This window comes from Idiotropiscis lumnitzeri, chromosome 3 (genome assembly GCF_059441095.1).
Source record: "Idiotropiscis lumnitzeri isolate Australia: NSW breed Sydney's pygmy pipehorse chromosome 3, RoL_Ilum_1.0, whole genome shotgun sequence".
NCBI classification, from domain to species: Eukaryota; Metazoa; Chordata; class Actinopteri; order Syngnathiformes; family Syngnathidae; genus Idiotropiscis; species Idiotropiscis lumnitzeri.
Window position 1 is genome coordinate 20,276,006 of NC_142393.1, and position 9,588 is coordinate 20,285,593.

The following is a 9,588-nucleotide window of genomic DNA, read 5'->3' on the forward strand; positions in this document are numbered from 1 at the left end:
AGATTAACATGGCAACACATCGAGTCTCAAATCTTATTGGTCAGAAAAATCTAACATCCACGTAAACATACTGGAAGCAATGCAGCTAATAGAAATACCACGAAATGAACAAAACAGACTTCTGATAATAAATCAACATTTTATGGAACAACTATGACTAAGAATATCACTTTTAAGCATGTCTACACTTACGTTGTGTGTTGCTCAATCATGCCGACGTCCACGTTGTAGTCCAGACTCTTGTCAACTTGGAGAAGATTTGGCATGACAACCACCGCGAGGTCCCTTTTTTATACTCTCTGCTGTCGTTTTAATGCGGCGCCGGTTCTCACGGTGTCCGGCCAATCACAAAGTGGCGTTATGACAATGCAACATGGGAATAAATTAGTTGAATTCATCACATACAAAGGCTTCAATCTAAGCAAACAGGTGGGAGGCCACCCCGAACCCACCCTGCATCTCTGGCCCCTTGTCACCCCCAGCTGATGTGTGGTGGGAACACAGACGCAAACATCTGTCCCACTACGTTAAAATATACTGAAATGACCAAAATATGAATAAATCAAAACCCAGTGTAAAGGCTTTAAAAGATTTTTTGACAAAGCTCTCACATTGGATTTCGTGGCTGTACCTAATAAAATGTCCAGTCACTGAACTTCAACACCCTGCCAAAGCTCAGCCTTTTTACTCTGCAAAGAGAAGACATTCTGTCCACATTTTTCTAAATCTAGGAAAAAACACGTTTGGTTAACCAAATAACTGGCAAAATTGCCTGAGTGACCTGACACAAAATAAAAATAAATAAATAGTGTATTGCTTAAAAAATGTGTTTTTCTCATTATGTCTGAGTAAATTCCCACTTACTCAGGTTATGGTAATACGCAAAAGTTAAATCAAGGCAACTGAATGTGTCGTGTTGGTTGAATTTTTTTTTTCTTCTTACCAAAAAATTTAAAGATTTCTTTGCAATCGCGATACCAAGCGAACAATTTTAAACTATTAAATTTACTCTCCTGGTCTTATTTTTACACTTTCTCATTTAAAATTCAAAATACAGACTTTGTGAATTATGTCATATGCTTTTTGGATTATTCAACAAATGTGGCTCATATTGATCCATAAATATCATTGGGGCGAAAAAAAAAGACACAATAGCGGACGGGTCGATTTGACCCGCAGCATAACAGAGGCCTACGACTTTTTGTCACTTCAAACCTTTCGGGAAAATACAACAAATATTGCCAAACGTATCTTGTTTCTCACTAAACACACGCGCACACACACCAAGTGTGTGTGTCTCAGTCTCTATTTCAGCCTCCAGTTCACACGGTGAGCATCTCCCACACTGACAATAGCTACCATGAGTCCAGATGGTGTGCCTGGAATCCCCGTTGACAAGCCTGTGTTCCCTCCCAATGTGTGTGTGTGTGTGTGTGTGTGAGAGGAGGGAGTGTGCATGGGTGGGGGGAAGAGAGGGGGGGGCGGTTGTTCACTCAATATCTCTGTTGAATAGGGCACACTTCCTTTGTGCGGGCGGCCTCAGTGTCATTAACACTGTAGTGTGGGAAGCTCGGGAGCACCTCATCTCCCACGTTCAGCACAAGGCAGGGGAAAGAAGCGTGTGACCGAGACGTGGCCAGCTGCAGCCTGTGTGTGTGGTTTTTGCGCGCGCGCGTGTGTGTGTTTGAGTGTGTGTGTCTATGCATCTACATCAGGGATTCTCAAACTTTTTGGGCACAAGTGAGACATTTTCCCAAAGACCCCCTATCGTAATCCTAATGCCAATTAAACATAATTCTCGCATGAACCACTAAATGACATAAGAATAAAAATGTCTTCAAATGAAAAAAAAAACTTAATAAATCATAAGAAAAATAGAAATTATAATAATAAAATATTTACAAAATGCAGTGTGCTGATGTCATCTCTAAAATGGGACATCAATGTCATCAACTGGTGGTTTTGCATCATGAAAGTTTGAAATTTACAGTTGCACATCAGACACTCCCCTACCAATCCCCGTTGAGAAAATATTAGAGGACACGCCACTATACTTCGTGGTCAATGGTGGTGAATTTAATGGGCCAAAGATCTGATTTGTTTCATCAGTTGCTCTGGTTTTATACTATATGTGGATACGCACTTGATGATACAGTAAATAAACAGCATACTACGTTAGAGGAAATGATTTTTCGGAACCCCAAAAGTCTGATAACCGCTGGTCTATACTGTATATCCCTACCAACTCCATTTGTCCGTCAAGGCCACGATAATCTGACCTTGACCTACCCTCTGCTTCACACTCTGCTCGACCCTTCCCACTCTCTACTGTACTCTAGGCAGCGTTATTTGGATGGCACCGCTCCCATACATGGCAACTCAACGTGCTTCATGCAAACAAAATTCACAAGCTTTTACAAACACAACAGTTAGCGACCTTCTGAAGCAATGCAGTGAAAATGATCTTTCTTAAGATTTTCAGAGCGTTAAAAAAAGGACACCATTTTTAGGACATAAACAGAAAACTCCGTAAATATTAAAGCAAAGACATTTTAAGTAGCTATGTAAAACACCTAAATGACCACACGGTGAAATTGATTTTAAAATGTTTAATACACCTTAATTAAAGGAAGGAGGCGGGGCAAAGTTTTGAACCAAAATTTAAAAGCATTGACACTCGGGGCTGACTTCACCTCTCTTTTATTTCATTTGTGTGCAGCATCACCACTTGATGCAGCTTCACCGTGTTTGCTTTGAACTCATGGGCTCCACTAAGACCTCTCTACTCTACTCTCGTCTGTCCCAACCATCTATCCTACTCATCACCGGTATACATTCATTAAAAGAGCAGAACCAATATGCTGAGAACAACAGGTAACAACTGATTTTTATAGATATAGATATTTTATAGATATAATTTACATCCACTCAATCATCTTCTGAACAGTTTATCCTCGCAGAAACAAATACATGAAAGAAACCAAGAGTAAAGCAGGATGTGTGTTTGCGTGTGTGTGTGTGTGTGTGCATGGCATAGTGCAGAAGTGTGTCAGGCCGTGGGAACACGAGAGCAGGCGGGAGTGCGTCGGATGTGTAAACTTGTGCATGGAGTGTGTGGACACTTTGTGTGTGTTTACACATTGACGTCTACTGTGAGGCGCGCACACACCGCTTCAAAGAGACCCACTGCCTCATTCAAGTCTGCGTGCACTGTTCTCACGCTAATTTGGTGTCGATGTCCAACGACAAATGGGAACAGATATGACATTTGTGCGATACTAGATGTAGTTTGTACATTTCAATCTGCAATCACCAAAATAATCATCAGCCCACAATAAAATTGTATAAATGATACATTTCTGATCCACGTTAGTTGAATTTCCCCTTGCTGTATTATAATGAATTAATTACAATTATTAACAAACGGGAGTGTGCAAATTAAAAAAATAACTAAAAATATATACTTCCAGACAGAAAAACAACAAAAGAAATGCCATCAGAAGATGTTTTATGAAAGGATTTTTGGGTCAGTTAGATAAGATTGCCAATGGTGTTAAGATTCAAGATCTCACTTTTGTTTGTTCTTTCTGTAGCTTACATTATAAGGTCGAAATGTGCGTGGAGATGATATCTCATATCGCTGGGATCAAGACTCGAGCCAATCAAATCCTTTGAAATCACCAAATGAATGCATTCTTACTTGCAACTTGGGTCGTTGTAAAGAAATCATTCCGATTCAGAGGAGCAAGAAGGTCAAACAATGATATTATTGGCCTGTTTATTTATCGCGTATGTGTTTGAAACTAATCCAAGTACCGAATCGAATCAGGTTTCTTGACATCAAAATTGAACCTAATTTATTTTACAATCAAGTGACATCACAACCATTTGATAGAGACTCCCATTTGAAAAACTATTATTTTTTTTTTTAATAACCACACTTAAAATAGAAAAAGAGGGTCGATACCTTATGTAAAAAGCGTAAGAACCACAGCACCAATTTTCTAGAAGAAGCAGATTTTTTTTTTTTTTTGAAATGCGCCACGTGTGCACACTGTCAGATTCACTTTGTGTGTGATTACATCACGGGAGTGTGGCGTGCTTCCCTCGGAGGGTCACCACTTTCCCATATCAACACAAGCAGTGGGTCAGTCAACCCCCCTCCCCACCCCACGTCCTCCTCCAGCGCCCCACCCGGGCTCTTTTCTCTTCCAGTCTATCCCTCCACCTGCTCCCCGGAGACACGCTCCATTGTCCCCGGGGCCATAAACACTTCATTGAGCATGTGGCGGCCCCTGCGTTCTTCTGAGCCCTTCCCGGCCTTCCCATTGGCCCGGGGAGTGTGAGAACCTCCGCGGAGCCCGAGACCCACACATTCATATGGAGATTGGCGTGTATAAATACAGGGAGGATTCACAGAGGAAGGCAGCTCCCACTTGGGGAACGAGCAGACCTGCAACCATGGCTCCTGCAGATTACGGACAGACTCACTTCTCCAAGGAGACTTCAGCTCACAAGGTAAACCCGCTTGTCTCTCTTGAAATGAAGCACATGTTCCTGCAAAAACTTTCAACAATACCGGTGGACTCAATATTAATGCTTTTTTTTTCAGCTGAGAAAGCCAATGGTGGAGAAGCTGCGTCGAGATCGCATCAACACCAGCATCGAGCAGCTCAAGTCCCTGCTGGGCCCCGAGTTCCTCCGACAGCAGCCCGACTCCAAGCAGGAGAAAGCCGACATCCTGGAGATGGCCGTGTGCTACCTGAGGAGCTGGCAGCAGCAACTGCGGTCTTCCTCCTCGTCCTCCTCCTCCAATGGCTACGCACACTGCGTTCATCAGGCCGTCAGCTTCCTGTCCCACTGCAAGGTCCAGAGCCCAGCCCAGAGGCGGCTGCTGGTACACTTCCAGGACCTTCAGGCGTCCAGCAACAGAAGCGCCCCAAGCACCTTGTCCCCGCCGGCGTCACCCCTCAGCTCTAGTAAGGGTGCCCGCCCAGCCGGGGCCGCCCTGTGGAGACCCTGGTAGACGCCAAAAGCCGGACCGCAAACCACAAGTTAAAGACTCTGTGAAGTCGAGTTCTTTTGGGTCACCGTGTGGCCGTGTGTCAGTATTCCTTTGGGAGGATTTGACCAAGTTCAGGTTTCACTGAACGTGTGTGTGGTCGCTATGTGACCAAGTGTATTGACTGTGACATCACACCCAAGTTGGGTTCAGATTTATTCAGGAATTGTTTGTCTTTGATACCATGTATCACTTCAGCGTCCTGTAATGCATCCTATGGATTCACTCGCGCTGTAAATCATTTTTTGTGATTGAACATTACTGTCACTATGTGTAGCCTTATGTTTGACGCCACATTTTCATGGGTGTGTTAATTGTATTGTTCAAAATGGATGACATGTTGTACTTTGAACGCCTTTTGAAAAGGAATCATGTTTGCTTCCTTGAGAAGAAAATGAATAAAAAGCTTCAGATGAAGTTTTGCAAATCCAACATATTCTTCATGTCCGTTTATTTCGGAAAGAAAAAGGCAATTGTTGCACGGTTTGCTCAAGACTACATTGAAAAATATATCAAGGCAGATTTCTGGGTAATTATTCCATACATCTACTATCTGAAGTGCTTCTCCTCACGAGGGTCGTGGACGGGCTGGAGCTTTTCCAACCCATCTTCGGGCGTTAGGCGGGGTACACCTTTGCCTGGTTGCCAGCCAACACGTGTTCACGTTCACAATTATGTTATCAACAATTACAGCCTTACGCTATATATGATATGAACGCTTCCTAATATTTACTGAGCCACGGCAGAAAGTTTACATGAGAAAAAAAGTCTCGGCACGTCACAAAACAAAAATATCACAAATTTACTTGCTCAGGATGAAATCTGGACCCGTTTAGTTGAACAGCAGTTATTATTTTTTGTTATACATATTCAAAAATTTTCCCACAGGTGAAAATGGATCATTTTCCATAGTGCACCTGATGAGCACTCATGGCACACTAATATGCTTTGTAATCACTTCATTATCATAATATTTTGTATCATTCTTAAAATACTTTTTCCGTGAACCCTCCTTTAATGTGACCCAGCCATCCATTTTCTACAAAAGGGTCCTTGGTGATCTTATCCAAGCTGTTTGTGAGAACCGACGCAAGATCGTGCTGCTGTCAGTAGCAAATGAATGCAATGGGAGAGTTGAAACTTAAATTAATGTGAGCTGCTTTCAGTACGCAGTCAAGTGCTGATCAGTATGGTGCTGCACGTGAGAAGGATTTTTACTATACAAAGGCCCCTTCCAAAATGATGCAAATGTGAATGAGTTGCACCCACATACTTGATTTCACTGCAGGTGTCCGCTGCCAATAAGCTCGTGTTCTCATGCAAGTTTCATCTGGTTGGTGCACATTTGATGACCCCCGTCCTCTCCTTTGTGTCCCACTTGTGTTGTGGAGGTCTGGGCGTGCTGTCTCGTGTTTGAATTATGTGTCAAGTGCCTCTAAAGTCTTTCACAACTATTTGTGTGTGTGTGTGTGTGCGTGTACAACTTGTGTGCGGAATGTGGTATTCCTTTCCTGGGACTTTCTCAGGGTCTAGTTGGCCGAGCCAGATGGCCCTGCAGGCCCGAGCCGCCGCCCCCCTCTCTAGCCCCACTGCCCACCTCCCACCTCCAACAAGAGATCAAACACCGTAGCTAATGTGATGTGTAACAAGACACACTTCTATTGTTCCTGCCCAGGGGCCCCGCTGAATGGCCGTGGACTGTGGGAAACCACAGAGAGCACACTCACAGAGGGATGACTTGACGGGAAGACGCTCACTGCCGCCGACCAGCCGTACTTTATGGCAGGAATTCCGAAGCTCTGCGAGTGGGAGGGGAACTCGTCTTCACACACACTTGTGGGCAAAAAAAAAAAAAAAAAAGAGACCCCCGGCAAGCCCAAACAAGACAGTCAAGCAATAGGGAAGACATAAAGAAGACGACACATAATGCAGCTACTGTGTCTCGGCAGGACACACTGAGGAGAAGAAAGACGTGTTTATGTGCTGAGGACCTGAAGGAGATAGATAGAGAGAGAGAGAGAGAGAGAGAGCGAGAGAGAGAGAGCTGGATCAATGGATGGATGGATGGACGATAAATGGATGAATTTTTAATGAGAAAGATGGATGCATAATGAGCGATGAATGGATGAATTTTTGCTACTATGATGGATGGATGGATGGATGGATGGATGGATGGATGGATGGATGGATGGATGGGTGGATGGATGGATGGATGGATGGATGGATGGATGGATGGATGATAGGTAGACAGATAGTTTTGGGGTCATGGCATTGAAGACAGTTGACTGGATCCAGATGGTGCAAGGGTTATGTGTACGTGTGGGTGTGTGTGCGCGCTCGTGTGCTTTTCCCTTGCACCCACAAAAGATCAATTAACATTCCCAGTGGAGCAGGGAGGAGCAGCATGGGCCTTTTATTGTGCACTGAGCCTGATGTTGGGAACTGGTGGGAAAGTGGGCGCACAGGCCTACTCACATCATACTCACATCTGGGGGCGTACTCCATTACTCCAAGTACTGCACGATTCCCCCTGAGGAGCTCTAACAATTCCATTAAGTCGACACTAATCTGACACGTCCCTTGTAGCCACATGACTTGCAGCCAAAGTGTGCCGCCAGTGTTGCAAATATTATCATCATGCAACATAAAGTCCAGACGCTGCATATCCCAGAGCCTCCAACTTAACAATAGGCAACATACAGCCCACTTAGTTCTTTAACCCAGTCCACTGAACATATTTATTGTCATGTTTGTTGCATCAATTCAGCTGTTTTCCCCTCTAAAATCGGTTAGTTAATTCTATTTTTAATTTTATATGTAACTATCTCTTTAAATAAGTTTCTTTATCATACATAATACAATTAAAATACGAGTGCAATCAATTGTTTTATATCTTAATTTTTAAAATTGATTTATTGGATAATGATATCATTCACTGCAAATAATGTAACAAAAATATTAGCAAAAGAAATAATCGTACTTACGATCGGTTGGCGACTAATCCAGTATGTATCACCAAGCCTCTCACTTTAAATCAGCTGGGCTTAGACTCCAGCACACCTGCAACTCTGGTGAGGATAAGTGCGACAGAATAGAAGACAAACAATTTCACATTTAACAATGCATTAATTGAGTTTATTTAATAATTTGGAAATCTATAATAATAATAATAATAATAATAATAATAATAATTGATTGTAGCAAGAATAATAATGTGCATTTAAATTTTCATGCCAAATGGTTGCAGTTTTAGACAACAAAATGCGACAAACCAAGCAATGACAATGCTTGCCTTCCTGCTGTGACGTAGACAACTGAGATGGAAAAATTACAAGCCGAGCTCCAAAAGGGGGCGTGTCAGTTTGTCATAAATCACATCCCAAAAAAGCACTTAAATCGCTAACAGAGTCTTTTGGGGGTGGGTTAGCACTGATGTAATTTTTACATGCACACCTCTTATATAAGTGCCAATGTTCAGCCAATCCAAGAGGCCCTTTAAGTTGTAAATTGCTCATTCATCAACTGATGTTCAAGAGATAATATTTTTTGGTACATGGCAAAACATGTGCTCTTAATAAAGAACATTTATAGGAAAGCCCTTTTTTTTTTAACCTGTGAAATGTGATTCTCAGTTCCTTTGACGTAACTGTATGACATGGCGGTCAACCGTATGTAATGCATTGTGCTCCCTGTCAGCGTGTATGGCATACGGTTGTACCAATAAGTCTGAGAGAAGCACTACAAGCGCATTTCATTTGAAATTTGTTTTTATTTTCTTGTATTTTATGTCTTTAAGTTTTACTTCGTTCAACTTTGAAATGAAGCGCATCAGGAAATAAACTGCGGAAAATGTGAACTTGAACTCGTGGGGCACAATTCACATTTCTGAAATAATAGACTCTGTAAATATTGAAGCAGTTTTTTGAGAGGCTCTCATTACTTCATAAAGGCATCCCAGCCTGAAATACGCATTTAGAAAAGTGTTTTTAAAAAATAATAGGAGTAGTCTGTATCTGTGACATTGTAAGGTGGCTGACATGGCCGCGAGGGGCCAATTGATAACAGTCCATTCATATGCTTTTCTGTTTATTTTAAAATCAACGGAATATGTCACCTGTTCCCCAAGAACATTTTACGTGTCCACTGTTCCTGTTTATGAGACAGACTTGCACTTTTTATTGTTTTAGTGCAGTGGCATTTGGTCTTTAAATTGCAGCAAAACCCGATTTGAAGACACAGCCCCAAGTCACACTTCCTCTAATTTTGAACACTTCAATATTCTATTTTCACCATAAATGCGCAGTGATGAGTTACTGCGCCTTGCTTTATCACTCATCGCTTATCTTGGGAAACACGCCCGGCACAGATACATGACCTCTGGGTTATTGATGCCTCTTCTATTGTTGTGTTGAGAGTCCCACTGGTCAGAGTGTGGGAACCCCAGCCTGGCCTGAGCCACATGCCTTTGTTATGCTAATGTCAAACCTATAAAAAGACGAGCAACCCAAGCTCAGGCACCAGAGCTA

The 9,588-nt window shown here is 42.5% G+C and overlaps 1 protein-coding gene across 1 annotated transcript; it reads left to right on the plus strand.

Moving 5' to 3' along the window:
- The first annotated feature begins 4,425 nt into the window (after positions 1–4,425).
- On the plus strand, positions 4,426–5,494 carry LOC148340281 (transcription factor HES-5-like). Its single transcript, XM_088291156.1, has 2 exons — positions 4,426–4,518; positions 4,613–5,494. The coding sequence occupies exons 1-2, from the start codon at positions 4,462–4,464 to the stop codon at positions 5,024–5,026; spliced, it is 471 nt and encodes a 156-aa protein (XP_088147282.1). The 5' UTR covers positions 4,426–4,461; the 3' UTR covers positions 5,027–5,494.
- Positions 5,495–9,588: the final 4,094 nt, after the last annotated feature.

Coding starts and splice junctions, on each gene's coding strand:
- LOC148340281 (XM_088291156.1), top strand. CDS start 4,462: ATGGCTCCTGCAGATTACGGACAGACTCACTTCTCCAAGGAGACTTCA. Junction 4,519..4,612: donor AGGAGACTTCAGCTCACAAG/GTAAACCCGCTT, acceptor TTTTTTTTTCAG/CTGAGAAAGCCAATGGTGGA.